Source organism: Gymnogyps californianus, chromosome 16 (assembly GCF_018139145.2).
Source record: "Gymnogyps californianus isolate 813 chromosome 16, ASM1813914v2, whole genome shotgun sequence".
Taxonomy (NCBI): domain Eukaryota; kingdom Metazoa; phylum Chordata; class Aves; order Accipitriformes; family Cathartidae; genus Gymnogyps; species Gymnogyps californianus.
The window spans coordinates 16,889,571-16,907,037 of NC_059486.1; the positions used below are offsets into that span (position 1 = coordinate 16,889,571).

A 17,467-nucleotide genomic window follows, 5' to 3' on the forward strand; every position below is an offset into this window, starting at 1 on the left:
TGGCCGCCGCGGTGAGGACCTCACACCCCGCGGGCCGCCGCCCGGGACTACAGCTCCCGCCGCGCCCCGCGGGCCGCCGCCGCCGCCCGGGACTACAGCTCCCATAGTGCCCGCGCCCGCCTTCTCCAAGCGCGGCGAAAGGCCTGGAAAGGACCTGGGCTCTGGCGGTGTCGTCCAGCTCCGGGCCCGGCCCGGCCCGGCGGTGAGCGTTCCGCGGCGCGGGCGGGGGCGGGCAGCTGGTGTCTGCTGTTGCGCCGGGGCGGGCCGGGCCCCGGTGGTGCCCGGGGCGGGCGGCGGTGCGGCTGGGCCGGCTCACCTGCGGCGCTCGCCAGCGCTCTTCGGCGCGGCTCTCCTGCGGGAGCGCCTGGGGCCGGGCCGGCGCCAGCAGCGGGAGGGCGGCCTCGGGCCGGGGTGCCGGGGCGTCTCGGGGCACGGCGGGGGCCGCCCCGCTCGGTGGTGCGGACGGGCGGCGTTGATGTCCCTCTTTCTCCCCGGCAGCAGGAAATGGCAGCGCTGGGCAGATCCTGTCAGGGCATCCCTGCGGGTCCTGCCGTGGAGTTCCCCCAGGCTCCGGCCGCTGCCCCTGACCGCCACGGCCCGCCGGCGGCGGCGCGGGACGACCCGCAGCCCGGAGCCGTCGGCCACGACCGCCTGCAGCCGCCCATGATGATAATGGCAGGGAACGGAAACGACGGTGCCGATGGCGGCGGCTCCTCCGGCCTGCATCTGCAGAGCGGCTTCGACGTTGCCTCTCTGGCTGCGCTCGGAAGTTACAACGAGGGCTTGACGGTCGCCCCGGTGGGCTCCTTCACCAGCGCGGCCCACCCGCACGGCCTGCACCAGCAGCAGGGTCACAGCCAGTAAGTGCAAAACCAGTTGCCGCTGGAACAGGGAAGGAACGCGTTTCTCAGCTGCCCTGGCAGTGTGAAATAAGTTTTCTTTTCAAGGCGGGTTATAATTTGTTTTCTTCTAGTAGTGTTTTGCTTGTACAGTGTTTGAATTGTATTCTGCTCGTCTTACGGCCTTGAAGTTTGTTGGTGGGGGATGAAGGAGCCTTCTAAAAGGAAAGAAATGTGATTAAGTTTACCAACATCTTGACACATCTTTAAGTTCACGTACTTTTTTTTTTTTTACTTGCTCCTTCTCATATGTGGTCATATTTAATTTGAGTATGGTCATATTTAATTTGAGTATGTCACTGTGAGACAATGTATTAAGAGACTGAAGTTGGATCACATGTTGCTTCTTGAAGCATTCGAATTTTAGCAAAAATTGGTCTTGCCCCTTGCAGAAAAAATAAATAACGTAAAGGAGGAGAAATGAGCATGGAATTCTACTCGGAGAACTGAGTAATTACAGCCTTCTTTGACTTTCTGTGGAACAAAGTGGTCATTTATTGTCCAGAACTTCCACTCCCTTCACAGCTGGTGACATACTGCGACTGTTGCTCTTAGCTGCAAGTGAAACTTTAAAAGGGAGAAAAATATTGTTTGAAAACCTCAATGTCACTGGAAGATAGAAGCTAAATAACCATTTGTTTTTCTTTTGCAGTGTCTCTGTTCGCTGTGGAAAGAAGCATAAGCTAGAAGAAGAGGCGGAAGGGTAAATTAAATTTGTCTTTTATAGCCTGAAAAATCTTAATTTGCTTTATGTTTTCTATAAAGATTTGAGCACATCTCACCTACAACATACGCAGGAAGGGAACTTCTGTCATTGTTGCCATTTGGAACTCTTCCCCTGAATTGCACATGAGCCCAAATCCATTTCAGTTACCTAATTAATTGTGTAGCACTGACTTTCTTGCACAGGTACCCACATTTTAATAAGAGCAATGTGGATTTATTGTCTTTGTGGAGGTTGTGTTTCCATAGCGCGTCAAATCTGTTGAAATGCACGTGACTTTCTGTAACATTTTTTCCTGTAGAATGCCACATCTCTCTTTTGACAATTGTAAACTTATTTTGTTTCCTAGTTGTCCTGTGCGGAAGAAGAGACTGACAGGAGCCAAAAATTGCCCTTTGAATCCCAACACTGAAGAATGGATTCTCTGTGCAGGTCAGCAGGCAGCTAGGGAGGTAACAAGTCAGTATGGTGGCAGCGGTCCTGAAACTGCCATGTTAGAAATTCCCTGTGAAGAAATGGATCAGACAATGGGGGAACAGCAATGCGAGGTTGCTCGCAGGAAGCTTCAGGAAATTGAGGACAGGTAAATGCAGGGATTGAGTAGACTGGCTTTGCTGAGCTTTCCCTTTTTTTGTGGGCATTAAGGGGTAAATCTAGCACTTAGCAGCGTGATAACGCTACTGTAAGTCTGAGATGAACCTTCTGTTCAAGTGATTTGTTTTTAGGCTACCTATGGTCCTATGAGTCTTGGGGCTGTTACTATGATCTGAAATTGAGGGTGCTAGAGCAAGAGATGCTGAATAAATAACCACCTTTTCACAATCATTATGCGGCATCAGTATACCATAATGGGGTTTTATGCTCTTTTGTGAGTATCCAGAGCTCAAATTTTAACTGATGTTATCTGGTCAGACGAGCTCAGCTTTTTTCAATCAACTGCAGCTTGTTCTGGGGTTAATACTTCTAAATGCTCAAGATAGATGTGAATTTGTCAGTGTAGAGAATAGCATGAACCAGAGAGATCTCTCTGCACATATGCAATAAGACTGAGGTTCATCTTGCTGTTAAATACCAAATAGCTTGATATTGGGGTAATGGGGTGGCTATGGGCAGTCTGTTGCAATCATTTAATAAATGTACTGTGTGTTCTTGCCTTTGAAAGATTTCTGGGAATGTCACGTGTATATATGAGTCAATTGCAGTTGAGCTAGTATTCTGAAGTACCTAAAATGACCACTGCAGACAGCTGTTAGAAAAGCCAAAAGTTATATAAATTATAAAACGAGATTTTTTTTTAGATGATTACTCCATAGATGATGCGTGAAGGGAAGCAAGGTACTGTTAGATTATTTTATTTTTTCATGGGTAAATCAGAGTAGTGATACATGTCTTTTATTATCTGGCTATATCTGCATTTCAAAGTCTGCTTTGGACCTCTCAGAGGATTGTTCCCCATCCTTCCCAGCTACTCTGCTAAATTTTCTTTAAAAGGCTTACCAAAACCAAAGGAGATAGATGCCTCCAGTTTGTTCTAAACGCTTCAACTTTTTGTGCTGTTTTAATCTGAGAAATTGGTGCAACGTCGTCAAAGGTTAAGAACTGTATTCATAGCTTTTCAGTAATTCTCAAAGTTAAGATATGGGGAATTGAGCGGACGAAGCTACTGCATAGCTGAGACTCACTCTTGTCATGTGACTGAATCATACAGTTTCCCCTGAAGTGAATTTATTTATTTTCTCGTAGTGTATGTCTGCATTGCACGCTCCTGGACAATGCAGGGATAACGAAGCTAGCTCAGGTACCAGAAGTGGCATAGCTGCTCAAGTGGCTTCTGTGGTAACAGTCATTCTTAGGGTATATTGGCCCAAGAGAGACTCATGTTAACATGGCCCCGCTGCTTCTGGTACCCAGCCTCGGTCAGATACTGACACTGTACAATGCAGTGCACGTAGATATAACTGTAGTCTGCAGTGGATGTGCCTGTTAACAGTATGCTCAATAGTGTTTATCTCCCTCTTCCCCCTCCATTCCTAGGATAATTGATGAAGATGAGGAAGTTCATGCTGATGGAAATGTTAGCAATCTGCCCACTCTTATCCTGTCAGATACCCTTAAAAAAGGGATGAAGAGGGATTTTGGTGAAGTCCTGACAAAGAAAATAATAGAATCTATGTAAGTTCTGGAGGAAATCATGGTGCTATGTAGCTAACACATGCAAATGACAAGAGAGACCCAGTCTCGTGTTTGTGGAGATGTCCTTAATTACTGCATGATGCAGCCAATGTTGTATAACAGACCATTCATCTGGTCAAAAATAGGAAAAACTATCCTCATGTAAAAGAGAAGTAAGTGTAACTGTAGTGGTCATCAAGCTGTCTGTTTTGTACTCCTCATTTGTACAGAGTGAAATTTGTTGAATAAAGCATTATATCTTGATTTTTATGTATGTGAGTTTCCAAAAGAAGGAGGTCCTGAAGTGTGACCGACAGTGGTCATCAAGTTTGGTGCAAAAGAAAAGAAAGAAAATACTTGATTAGAACTAGAAGTAATGGAACTAGTTATGGAAAAGGAAATTTAATAGGGGGGAAGAAAAAAAAGGTATATGGATTCTGGAATATAGTTCCAGGCTAGCACAAAGGACGAAGATACTCACTGGTCTTCTGCATTTAATAGTTGTGATTGGAGAACTTAAATTTAACTGAGACTCCATCCCTTCTAGGAGCCGTCCTTCTATGGAGCTGGTGCTTTGGAAACCTCTTCCGGAATTTCTCACAGATAAACTGAAGTCTGTTTCTGTTAAGAACTTCAAGCAGCAGAGCACAGAAGGGTGTCAAGCTAAGCAGTCAACACCAAGAGCTGCTTTTGACCCACAGACTGAAACATTCCCTGAATCACAACAGACTGCCATGTCTCCAGATCCATATGCTAGTTTGGGAATCTCTGGGTGTGCAGAAGAAGAAATGGAGTTGTAGATGCCAGATTTTAGTCTGAAAGTGGTGAGCTTCTGCTGTTTTTTGTTGCTGGTTTTTGATTCCCTCTTTCTCTCTGGTTTGATGTGTGAATCCGAAGTTTTATTATTTGTTTTTGGTTTTCCTACTAACAATCATAAGAACGTGGATTGGCCAGACACAACTTAAGGAAACTGAAAAAAATCCAAGATTTCTGTACTCCATTCTGTTAAATATTCTTGTTTTTACTGAGAAGGTAATCCAGAGGCCTTTGGAACAATGAAGTAGATTTCCATCTTGCTTAATGGTGAAATATCCTCTTAATTGTCCTTGGTAAAGTGTAAAATCCAAATATTGGATGTAACTGTGGCTCAAGGCACATCTTTCACTTAGTGAGCCGTTAAGACTTTGGTGCACATACTATGCTTGGTCAGTTAGTTTAATTTGAATTACAAAAAGGTATGGAAAGGAAAAAATACTTTTGAGTCTAGTCACGGATAGAAAAGCAATCCCTATAGAAATACAGCTTTTCACACTTGTTTCAGCTGTGGTGGTTTGTACTCGATGTAAACTCAAATGTCAAAATTATACATTCTGCAGTGTGGTAGGGAAGGAATGTTATAGCTGAGCATAAGCCTCTTGCTTTGTAGAAAGTAAAACCAGCTACTAACTTGCAAGATACCTACTAACTTTAGTCATCTTTGGTTCATTGGCTCCTAAATTGTGTTTGCGGGTTTTTGATGCCCCCCTCCCCAAATGATGCAAAGTCTGGAGAAAAGTGGTTCTCAGCCAATTGATGCACATTTTACATTGTGCTGTGATTCTTTGTATGCATCGAGTTGGAAAGTCAGTTGAAGACAGTGTAACTTTTGATTAATAAATGGCATCCTTTAATTTTGATAAACATGGTATGTAAATCAGATAACAGGGAGCTGATTTCTGGCGTAAAGAGGGTCAAATGCTGATTATCATCTGTAACCACGTCCCGGACTTCGAGACTGCTGGCACTGGTGGTGAAGTAAAGAAGATGCTTGTCTTCTTCCTGAGGGAATCTAGACTTAAAATTTAAGCCAGAACATGTGCCATTAACATAACGTCACATCGTTTATACAGATTTATGCCAAAAGAATTTGGTACCCTGCTTAGGGTGTCAAGAAAAGAAATCCTCAGTGAGTTACTGCTTGTACCTTTCCTCAATGCACAACAGTTCCATTATGCTTAAAACCCTTAAACGAGGCAGAGAATCTTACCTTCTGTTCTTAAGTCCTTGAGCTTTCTCAGAGATCTCTGAATTGAGGCTTTTCGTAAGAAATTCCTTTCCAAGTGATAGGTTCTGTTCAGAGTCTTAGCATCCCAGTCTGGTTTTGACATCTTGCTAACATAAAGGAGCAAGTACACAGTAATGCAGCTGTTTGCATAAGAAAAATTTACTCTTCCTTTGCACAGCTAAATGATAATCTTTGTGATGATATTTTTTACTGTTGAATACCCCATAGTCGATACTTTAAAATCAAGCTTCTCTTTTTGCAGTCATGCTTTCTTTTCTTTTGGCTGACAGCAGAAGCTTTGTTCAACCGATACCCCTATTTGTTAAATCCTGTCTATCTTGCTGCTCTTGTCGAAGGTTGTGTGAAATTTGCTGTCTCTTGCTGAAACATTTCAGAGCTTCACTAAAAACATTCCAACATTTGAATAGGTATTGCTCTGGAAACCAGTGTATAACTTTACCATTCTGGAACTTTTATTAAATTGGAGAACGTGTGCGGCTTTATCTTGCTATTATGTCTAATTTCATTTCAGGGTCTGCTATAAATCTCTTGCATGTACTGCGTAAAATTTCTCATGTGTTATTAAGCTGCTGAACGTGCTTAAAATCTATAGCCTTTGACATGCTACATTGCTTGAGTATAAAGTAAAGCAGTGCAGTTTGGAGAAGGCTGTAGTCACTGCTGGTAGAAAATGTGGTGCCTCCAAATAATTACCTGTTTTTAAGCTTGCAGGATTATAGTGAAAGTTCAAGGTTGGAACTGTTTTAGCTGATAGCTCTGAATCCTAAATAAACAGAAAAGAAAGGATAAAAAATACAAAAATTTGATGAAACCATCTCAGCAACACTAGAACTGCGACAGAGGATGTAGAAAACTGCGGGAGGCCTAAATACATCAAATCTAGATGCAGGGTTTTGCCTTTTAAAAATGACAAATTGCATATCAAATTTGCAGAGGAGGAAATTTTTGTAGATAGCTTTTAAGCATACTTTTTTCCTGTTATGTTTGTACCAAAGGTTGACTTTCAGAGATGTATTTCCTCTTAATCGTTTGATGCTAATATGGCATCACTGACCCCTGTTATTCTGCCATCTGAAACAAGAATATAGTGGTGGACTATTGACAAAGACCATGAGATGGGAAAAAACTGTGTCCAAGAAATTTGCTTTGGTAGAAAACATTTATTTTAATTTTTTCATACTTAATTTCTGCCCTTGTGATAGGAGAGAACAGGGTTGAATCGCTTAAATTGATGGGGGCGGAGAAGAGTGGGGTAGAGCAGGAGTCAAGTATCTAGGAGGACTGAGCAAGATTCTTGCTATAGCAATCATTTGGAGAGGGTAAGAGAGAACAAGCTACTGGGTGTTCTCAAACTTCTGTATTTGTAACAGTTTCATTTGTTGTTGGCTTCCTTAAGACTTCTGCTAATGCTGTTTACAAGCGGGATGGCAAATGTGATGCAGTATTAGGAAAAACTTTATTTTGAAATATGGAAGATCTGATTCTGGTCTGTGTTCTCTTGGGACCAAATCGCCCTTTGTATGTCAGTTTTCAATAAATTTTCTAAAATATTTTTTAGATGGCTGTGTTTCATTCCTAATAAAAGTGAAAACCTTGAGAGCGTATGTCCAGTCCTTCAACTGGAGGGTAAAATAATCTTCTGGCCTAAGAAGATTTTTAATTTAACTACATAGTCCCAAGGGCATGTCACTTCTTTCCTCTGTGGTGGTCAAGAGGACAGGGGGGCACAACAGCAGGGTAGAATAAACCTGAAGCTGCCAGAAAGGAAGAGTTGCTGTAAAACTGTCATGACCCAAAGGCCTCTAAAAAAGCGAAGGGGTACCAAACGGTGTTGCTATAGCTTGTGTTTTCAGATCTCTCATTTTACTTCAGACTAAAATTAAGAATGCCTAGCTTGCTTAGTTCTGTATAAAATGAAGAAATGTTTGAGGAGAGTTTTAAAACAAATCCAAATTTTAATAATTATTTTATTGGAATGTAACACTTTGCTCTTTTGTTTAACATCTTCTGTTCAAGAGTTTTTCAGGCAGCTGAAGGATAAAATGTGTGTGCTAGACCACTATTGCCTTTGCTTTCAAAATGAGGGAAAAATAGCACTTCAGATTTATATTAAAAAATAATAATAAAAACCCCCGAGGTTTCTAGGTAGAGTCAAACATTGACTTGCTTAAGTTGTACTGTGGATTTAGACAAGACTTAAATATTTCTCCAATGCAGAACTGGAGAAAGGAAAAGAATAGTGTAAAACCCAACCCATTTAGGATTGTGTAAGGCTCTCTTGGCTGGCTGAGAGTCTCCTTGGGGATGTGGCTGGGGGACTGTTGAGATGGGAGGAGTATCTCAGTTATAGAGCCAACCCTGTGGAGAGGGACAGAATTCATTTTGGCGTGGACTTGGAACTGGACTTGTAATTGTTCCAGAGCCTGTGTCTTGTATCAGTTAGCTAGAGCAGATGTGTGGCTTCCATGACAGATGATTTATTTAATCAAATGCAGATGTAACATACACATGAACCACTGGGTCTGGATCCATGCTTGTTATGAGGCAAGTAGGACTCCAAAACAGAAGTTAGAGCAATCAGAAAGCAGTCATCTTAAGGAAGCATGCTGCAAAGGTGAAATCTGCCACTCTGTGCATGTGTTACTCTTCCCTCTGCTGCCCCAGCTTTGCCTCGGTTTACTTTAACTTAGCATCTCTCATCTACAGGAAGATCTCAGATAAAGATCCTCTGCTGACAGTTTAAATTCTCACACTTTAGTCTGTGGATGCTGATGTGCTATATAAATATATATATTTTAAAAAAACCCACCCTCATCCTGCCTTGGTAGCACTTAAGTGGACTTGATTCTAGTAAAAAATATTAGCGCTAATAGAAATTCTGAATGCTGTTAGGCTTCCAGATGCCCAAGAACTAGTTGTGTGCTTTTAGTGGAAGAGATCTCAGTAAATATTAGCAGCGTGTCTTGGGACCTAATGCTGCCAGTAAGTCAGGATAAAGCATGCCAGGAAATCTCTGAGCTGTAAAGTCGAAAACGGGAAGCAAAACAGTGTAAATACTACTTCAGTGAACATTTTTGTCTACTGTGCTTAAGAAGGTTTGGGTGTGAACCTATTAAATAGAGTCCATTTCTAAATATGATGGAAACGTGACCGTAACAGAATTTTCCTTGAATTTTTTAGACGTTAAAAATTTGTTGCTCATCGAGACACAAAACGTGTTCAGCTGTGAGGCAAGTTAAATGATGCGCTACTGAAAGCAGGCAGTGGCTGTTGGTGCCCCCAAGCATGCAGTGCTACACAAGGGCACGGGGCGGCGGTGTTGCCGGCATTTTAATTGGTGAATCACCTGGGAAGTTACTCAGTAATCGGAGCATGGAAGCAGTTGAGGATTATCTATTTCACTTCACCTTGCATCACCTTCACAGTTCATCCAGTACACGTTCACAAATGGTGCTGCAATGGCCCACCAGCACAGGTCTGGCCCCCCAGAGGCGGACGGGGCTGGGCAGCGGCTACAGGCACCCATACGAGCTGCTCGGGTAGAAGAGCCACATCAGGCAGGCAGCTTTGCAGGAAGGCAGAGAGGTGGCAAAATGACAGGTCCTCCAGCCTTTCAAGTGCTTCAAAGCAGTTGGCTGCTCTAGGGCAGGCTCTTAAGTTGAATTCAGTTTACAGAAGACCCAAAAAGCTTATGTGTGCAGCGATCAAACTATACTTCCCTTAAGATGCTGGTTCAAACCACCACTAACTACTTTAATGAATCAAAGCAATCTAAAATCTCAAAGTTGTGAGCACTGATCTTTCTTATACCACTGGCTCAGAGTAATTACTGGAGCAGAAGCTTGCCTAGCAGCTGAGAACTGTAGTTTGGCTGGCTTAAGAACAAAGGAAAGTAATATGCAGTAGACATATAATTTTTTTTTATTCTGAATGTTGTCTGAAGTAGTCCTTTACAATGTCGGATTGGCTAGTCATTATCTTGATTAAGGCTTAAGCACAGGCAAGGCTGATAATTGGTACAGGTTTTTTCGCTTAGGATGGCCATGTCTTGCCTGTATTCATATTTCTCTCAGTGTACCATTCATGTACAGCTGTTGGACTTCAATGCCTGTCAGACATGTCAGTAGTAGCAGGTCCTTCAGTTTTTCCACCAACTTTTGTCTTAAAGAAAAACACAACACCTTAAGAGAGTTGCCTACAGCATTTCCTGTAGGAAAAGCCTAGGCCGCTTTTCCAGTTGTTTTGGAGTGTTTTATAAAGGCAGCTATGTTTTCTGTGCCCCTCTATAATTTGGTAAAAGATTGCCCTACTTTGGTCTTGGTTTGAGCTGAATTTCTCTTGTCCTTGGCTTTAGTTATTATGAAATGCATATATGATACTGGGCAGTGCCTTCATAATGGTGCATCAAAAGCTGAATGTAAGAACTGTAAACTTCTTCCTTATTCATTGAAAACAAAGGTCACACTTTACCCAAGAAATCTGTTGCAACCAGTATAAGTTTATCTCTTAAGCAGTTTGCCAAGAGAGTTCATATTAACTCTTCACCTCCACTCTTGCTCATCCTGTCAGTTAACATTGCTATGTCTTAACCTGAGCTAGCATGCAAAAAGAACTACCTTAAGTATTGCTGGGGGGGGGGGGGGGGGAAGCGCAATTGTGCGGGCATCAGGTGTTACAGTCTGTGAGCTTTAAGCTACTCTTCCTTTGATTTCTGGCCTTCTTTTGCCCCCTCAAATTTCTTAAGGAAATGACAGGTTTTCTACAACTTTAAACGTAAAGGCTGGAGACACATTCTTTGGTGAAGACAGCCCAAATAGAAACTGGGGAGGGCTGGGGGGGTGGGAGGGGGAAAACAGAGTTTTCTGGGTAGGTTCTTGAATGCTCAATGAAACCTTTTTGCTGTGCCACCATTTCTTGCTGTATTAGTTAAGCTAAAACACAACTAACCCAAAACAACAGAAAGACTTGCCCTTACAGTATTTTTAATAGCAAAAACTGTATTTAAATCAACCCATAATATATGGCAAACCCTCTTACCTCTGTTCACGCTTTCCCAAATACCTTAATAAGGGAAGAAAGATTAAAAAAAGATGTTCGGGCAGCAAAAGTGTTAACTTTATATAGTTGATTTTCATTTCTTTTGGCAAAGGTCTTACTTTCAGTAGCTATTAAAATGGCTGGTTATCAGTTGTCATGCTTAAAAAGTGCTTGGTTTAGTCACAGTAGCTTGTCTAGGTGCACAGAAAATGCAATTCTAATGCTAAACATCACACGAGTTAAACTGGACTGAGAAACATCCTTGATAACCCGAGATATCTTAAGGGAGCTAGCGTGTATCACCAAAAATTGCATTTCATCTACAACTGGGATCAGCTCCTGAAGAAGCAAAAATAAGCAAGAGCCTCACACAGGAATAGGCTATGTCTACAGTGACTCAGTCTCAAACATCGAATTCACAAGAACACACACATTGCCTAGAAGTACTGCAGCACCGAACAGACACAGGTCCACCAGTTACGTTTAGTCTTCTATTGCACTACCTTTTAGAGGCCAGATGTCTGTCTGAGAGCAGGAAAGACGGCCACAAGAGCAGTGGGATGGGCTGCACATCTTCGCTGTGCTAGTCTCAACCTTCCTATAGCCCTGAGGAAAGTACATGAAGTATCAGTCCTTTTACAGGTGCTACTTTCAACTACTACATGCTTATCCCTGTAAGCCACATCTTTCACTTCTAGGCTAGAAAACGTAGAGCTGAGTTTTAAAGAAATTAAACTTCTTCCTACATTATTTCTGCTGTACTTGAATTCATTTTTTAATCTCATATAAAGTTCCAATAAAATTGACAAAAGTAATGCAACGCTATGGATCAAATTCTCACTTGTCCATTTGCATTTTGGACTCACAACAAAATGTTAGGTACTACGGGTCCTCTTGCAGTCATCCCTATTTTCCAGCTTGAAAGTAAAGCAACTTATTCTCAGACTACTAAATTTTTTTTAATCTAAGTTTCTGCTATATTGCACAGCTGTAGTTTTTACTGCTATCCAATACTCAGATAGAATGCTTTATTACAAGAAGCTAAGTTACTCAAGTTTGTAATCCAAAGCAGTCCTGTCACCTTGAATGTTAGTGACCAACACCCTCCTAACCCATCCCCCATCTCCTTCCCTCCCCCACCTCAAGTTATTTTTGTCAAAATTTAATGCAAGACATGAAATAGCACTGAAACCAAGAACAGTTGTGCAAACACCTGGAACAACTCAGTACAAAATTTCAGTTTCTTCTCTGTCACTCCAATTCGAGTGTTTTTAATAGTGATGTTGGAACAAATGGATGAGGACAACAGAGTGTCCTACTGTGGTATCTGAAATTAGCTCCTGCAAAGTTAATTTTATGCTTCAGGAATTCCTGCAGTAACACAGAATCTGCACCTTTCTCACCCCATGCGTGTCTCACACTGCTTCACAAACACTAGATATGCCACTTGAAATGCACCCACCTTCACTCAGACTGAGCATTTTGAATAGCATTACTGGCCAACAGGAAGATATTACAGTTTATTCAGACATCAAGCTACTGCCACCTGCATTCCCTATTCAGGATGCAGACTTTGCTCTAGCAGCTCTGGCCATCATACAAACCCATCTACCTTGAACAGAGTCTGCAACATCAAATGCTCCCAGAAAGAAGCTGCTACAGCATCCAGCTACAAACGCCATAGAAGTGCTGCTGGATTGGTGCATTAAGGTGGTAGAAGGACGAGACACAGATCTAATCTCTTAAAATTTCTATAGTTTCAAACTCTGCAAGGCCTGGATACTCTCCCCTCCCCACTGAGATCCAAGGCAAAAAAAGGGTCAGTGAGCTGCATTGCACTTTAATTGCACCAATACAGTTAAATATTAAATGGAGAAAGCAACTCTACATAGCAAATGGAAAACAAGCATTTACATAGTAAATCTGTAAGATGTACAGACTATTTAGTTTTCACCCAGTTGTCTATACATGAATATTCCACTGCAGTTTTTGGTGTTAAAGTTATTTTAAATGGAAAACAAAATGAACATTTTCAGGTTCATGTAGAATTGGCAAGTTATTGCGAAAGAAACTTTCCTCCCTCATAAGTCAACACTGATGGGGTGGGGGGGATGGCAGGACGGGACACCCTAGGCTTTTTCATACCAGGAGAAATGCACTGGTCATCACTCCATCTACTAGCATGGGTAAAAGTGAGCAATGCTTTTCTGAATACATTTGATTCCCCCCCCCACGCCCCAAAGGGGCATATCCTGTTATCCTGCCAGGATAGTTATCCAAGGGGAGTTAACACTACCGAGTTAGACACTGATCAGTTGGGGAAAGAGTTCACTGGCAAAGCTATCCTCCCAAGCATGGTCAGTGTCAATCGGAGAGGACATGTCACTGAAGGGCGACAGGGATCCTTCATATCCAGAGTCACTACAGGCATCCAACAGATAGCTTGAGGCTGCAAGGCTACGATGAGAGGAAAGCAGATCAGAGATGCCCAGTTCAGGCATGAAGCTGTCTACAGGTTCCTCTTTCACAGATACTGGGACCTCAGGGATAGCTTTGTCTTCAGATGGAGAGAGAGATACTTCCTCAATTTTCACTAGCATATTGGTTTGGTTGCCCATTTTAACAGGAATCTCCAGTATTAGGGGCTTTGTGTACACATGATCAAACCTTATCAGTTCATTAATGGCCTCCAGCTTAGCTGATGGGGACCCCAAAGAGGGAGAGGGGGAGGTTGGTATGGAATTTGTTTCTCCACAGATCTCTTCCTCCAGCTTTTCCAGGCACGTTGACTCTGAATCAGCACATTTGAGAAACATCTCTGGGTCCAAACTGTCCAGAAAGCCCAACAGGAGATCAGACTGCAGAATAAAATACTGGTTTAGAAAGACAGCCTACTACTGTTACAGCAGAACATCAGCTGCGGTATCTATTAACCCTCACCTGGAAGTTAAATATGCTAAGGTGATCATAGAACTAGGAGTTTTACCAAGAACACCACTATCAGAACAGATGGTTAAGGGAATTACCTTTCAGAAATTCTCTGTCCATGAACCTTTTTGTAAGGGTACTGGCAATCCCCATAGAATTCTACATGCATTTGATATTCACAACCTCTATTAGAAACTCCTCAATATCTTGGACCCATCAGGTACAAACACCACACTACCTGCTGGCTCCACAGAGCAAGTACCAGAACCTGGCTCAGGCAGACCTGTCCATAACCAAAGTCGGGGGGTTTGTTGGTTTTTTTTTTTTTTTTTTTAAACATGAAAGATGCCTGTCCTTACATTTCTCAAAGTCACTCATAAGGGACAGGCTTTAAGTTCGAACAGCTTTGCTAAGTGCCAGCACATCAGCAAAATGATCAAGTTTGTTTTCAACAGCAGTAAAAGCACAGTATGCTTTTGGTATTTGTACACTTTTGCTGTAAGAGCCAAGAGACTGCTACAGGCAATATCCTCTAAGATTTTATGGAAGTTGGACTTGTTCAAGTTGCACGAACTCCTGTACTCAGCGGATACAGCCTAACACAGCTGTTTTGAGCCACAGGTATGGTATTCCAAGACTTGGAAAACAAGCCAACTATAGAAAGTCATCAAGTGACTTCACATCAAGAAGTTACGACAGTAGTCTTAAATGCACAGTGGTTCTGAATTTGATGGGCACTTTGTATAGGAGTGGATGCTCACCTCTGAGTCTGAAGAGTCACTGCCATCAGAATCCATGTGGAAGTTATCAGAAATGGTGACTGCTGGGCCTGCACCTGCTGCAGAGGAACACGTAGTCTGAGTGCTGCGGACTCAGCGGACCCGGTCACCAATCTAATCTCATCCACCTGCGATTCCTTCACAACCTGGGCCAAGGAAAAAAATCCAGTCAGTCACCACAAGTGTTCTGGCAGATAGTACAGTACATAATCCTGAAGATCATGCTCCTCCTGCAAAGGCTTCCAAAATTAGATTACCCACTTGCTTGTGCAGTAGGAACCTGAAGGCAAGACCACTTCCAAAGCTGGCTCAAACTTCCATACATCTGTAGATTTATTTTGTTCACCACTTCTAAATGAGAGCCTGACCCCCTCCACTATCCCCCCCGTTCTTTGAGACAGGCATACACGACTGTAACAGCTACTATTTCACTTCAGAACGTAATGTAGAAGAGCAGATGAAATAATCTTCAAACAGCTTGGAACAAGTCAGCTCGCTACCTCCTGCGCTGCCGGTGGCACCCACTTCAGACTCGGTGCCGTTCGGTCTGCGGGAAAGCCTCCACTTGCCGGACAGGAGGCTTTCTGGCACACGAAGTGTCCCCCCGCACAGCACGGCAGTTCCAGCCCGAGAGCTCCCCGCGCCGGGGCCGCTCCTCCCCGCCCACCGCCCCGCAGCCACCTCAGGCAGCGCGGCCGCCCTCGGCAGGTTCTGCCCAGAGAGCGCGGGAGACGAGCCACCGGCGCGGCGGCAGGCTCACCTCGGGCTCGCTCTCCTCCTCCGTCTTCAGAGCATCTAAACCCAGGCGGCAGCGAAGCTCCTGGTTCTCCAGAGCAAGGTTACACGTCTTCTCCCGCAGGAGCTGGTTTTCCAGCAGCAGCTTCTGGTTCTGCGGAGAGCCGTGAGGCAGGGAGGCCGCAGCGCCGGCCACGGCCGCCCCCCGCCCGCGGGCCCCCCCAGCGCCTTACCTCCTCCTCCAGCTCCACCACCTGCTGCTCCAGCTCCGTCATCCGCGCCTTCTTCCTGTCCCGGGCGCTCTGGGCCGCCACGCGGTTCTTCAGCTTCCTGCGGGGCAGCGCGGCCGTCAGCGCGGCGGGCCCCCGGCGGCACCGCGGCCAGCCCCCCCCACCCCCCCGCGGCCCCCCACTCACCTGCGCAGCGCCTTCTCCTCCGGGCTCAGATGGGTGAGCCGCTGCCGCTTGCGGGCCGGCTGCGGGGCCTCCGGGCCCGGGGGGCTGGGGGCGGCTCCCGCCGGCAGGACAACGGAAAGATGCCGACCGGCTGCGGGGCCGGGGGGCTCGGCCGCTTTGCTGGGGATGAGGAGCAGCCGGGGGGCCGCGGCACCGGGCAGCGCTGCCATGGCCGGCGCGGACGGAACGGGAGGCGCCGCGCTGCCCGGCGCCGCGACTGCCGGCCGTCTGCGCTGCGTGCGGCCCCGCCCGGATTTCTACTATCGTGGCTCTTCTCCATTGGCCGGGACGGCATGACGATGCGCGCAGGCTAGCCCGTGATTGGCCTGCGGGCTGAAAGCAAGGGGGGAAATGAATTGCATCAGGCGAGGGGGTTGGGGCTGGTGAGCTGTCAGTGCGTGGCGGAGGGGCGGGGTCGCTGGAGCTCGCGGGGCGCCTGGGAGCCCGGGTCCCCCGGCTCGGCCGGGCTCGGCTCGGCCCGGCTCGGCTCGGCCCGGCCCGGCCCGGCTCGGCCCGGCCCGGCTCGGCCCGGCCCGGCCCGGCTCGGCTCGGCTCGGCCCGGCCCGGCTCGGCTCGGCCCGGCTCGGCCCGGCCGGGCCCGGCTCGGCTCGGCCCGGCCCGGCCCGGCTCGGCTCGGCCCGGCCCGGCCCGGTCCGGCCCGTGTGGTGGCGCGGGCCTGCCGCTGCCCGGGCCGGCTGCCGGGCCATGCCCGGCCGGGCCGAGCCGCGCTGCTGGGGCGCGATGGCGTCGCCGGGGCGCGGGGGGGTTCGCTGAAGTTGAGGAGCGTCTCGAGGCGGGAGCAAGCCCGGTCAGCGGTGGCGGCGCAGTTAAAGCTTTTCTGTGGCCACCCGCCCCAAGGCGATCTGCCCCAGCGCGGTCACGAGCGGAATCCGAGGGAAGGGGACAACTTCCGTGGGGACACAAGTGCCGAGAATGGAGCGATAACAGATGCATGAGAGCGGGCTAAAAAAATAGGCTAAAAAGAACAAAAAGGCAGAGAGGAGGTTAGTGATTGATGAGTAGAAGTTGCAGGAGAGCATACAGAAATACCTCAGGGGTTGTCCTGTGAATCCAGCCTGTTTCTTAGAAGCGGCAGTACTGTGTGGTGCGTTAAACGCGTGCTTTCTGTGGCGGCTGACGAAGGACATGACAGTGCCGTGGTGGGTTGGTGTCAGGGCTGAGGTACCTTGGGCCCCTTGCAGGTAGAAAGCCTCAGAATACTGTGCGAATGGGAATGCAGCTGTTGAGCAGCGTGCAGGCAGCGGTACACAGCCGCCTAGGGCACGGGTTTGTTTTGTAATGTCGACCTTAGCTCAGTGCCCAAAGCTTTCCCTGCCTTGCTCGTGGCAGTTGCCCACGACCCGAGTAGTTATGAAATGCTGAAACTTTGGCTACTTACGTTCATTTCTGAAATTCATTTGCACATTCATTTTAAATTAGTTAAGATGTTAAACAGTAAAGGAAAAACATGAGGTTTAAAAGTTCAAAGGCACTGGTGGGCTGGTTTGGCATTACTCCGCTATTGGAGTTCTGCCAGGCTTTCATGATACAAAGAACAAACTCTGCAGTTCTAAGTTTGTGTTTGTTCTTTCCTTACTTACTGCAGCATGACATTTAGTTAAGGCTGAGAGTTCACCTTTCTACTTTGACACCTTTGTGAAAAATACGGCGAC

General features: G+C 45.9%; 2 protein-coding genes across 4 annotated transcripts; one reads left to right on the forward strand and one right to left on the reverse strand.

The window, feature by feature from the left end:
• The first annotated feature begins 81 nt into the window (after positions 1-81).
• CCDC117 (coiled-coil domain containing 117) lies at positions 82-7,457 on the forward strand. Of its 3 annotated transcripts, none has more exons than XM_050906390.1 (6): positions 82-202; positions 499-860; positions 1,552-1,602; positions 1,973-2,206; positions 3,658-3,795; positions 4,343-7,457. In XM_050906390.1, exons 2-6 carry the CDS (start codon positions 505-507, stop codon positions 4,593-4,595), a joined length of 1,032 nt encoding a protein of 343 aa, XP_050762347.1. In that variant the 5' UTR covers positions 82-202; positions 499-504; the 3' UTR covers positions 4,596-7,457. The 3 variants fall into 3 exon arrangements, with proteins under 3 accessions (XP_050762347.1, XP_050762349.1, XP_050762348.1); XM_050906391.1 differs by having other exon boundaries at positions 163-202; positions 502-860; XM_050906392.1 differs by lacking the exon at positions 3,658-3,795.
• Positions 7,458-12,716: 5,259 nt separating this feature from the next.
• Positions 12,717-15,964, reverse strand: XBP1 (X-box binding protein 1). Its single transcript, XM_050906913.1, is given in 6 exon segments — positions 12,717-13,755; positions 14,587-14,670; positions 14,673-14,732; positions 15,365-15,493; positions 15,573-15,669; positions 15,756-15,964. Coding segments are annotated over 6 exon segments (1,137 nt in total). The 3' UTR covers positions 12,717-13,197.
• Between the last annotated feature and the right edge of the window lie 1,503 nt (positions 15,965-17,467).

Excerpts from the sequence above, each read along its gene's own strand:
- CCDC117 (XM_050906390.1), top strand. The coding sequence starts at position 505 with ATGGCAGCGCTGGGCAGATCCTGTCAGGGCATCCCTGCGGGTCCTGCC. Across the intron at positions 861-1,551 it reads CAGCAGCAGGGTCACAGCCA|TGTCTCTGTTCGCTGTGGAA; the intron begins GTAAGTGCAAAA and ends TTTCTTTTGCAG. Across the intron at positions 2,207-3,657 it reads CTTCAGGAAATTGAGGACAG|GATAATTGATGAAGATGAGG; the intron begins GTAAATGCAGGG and ends CTCCATTCCTAG.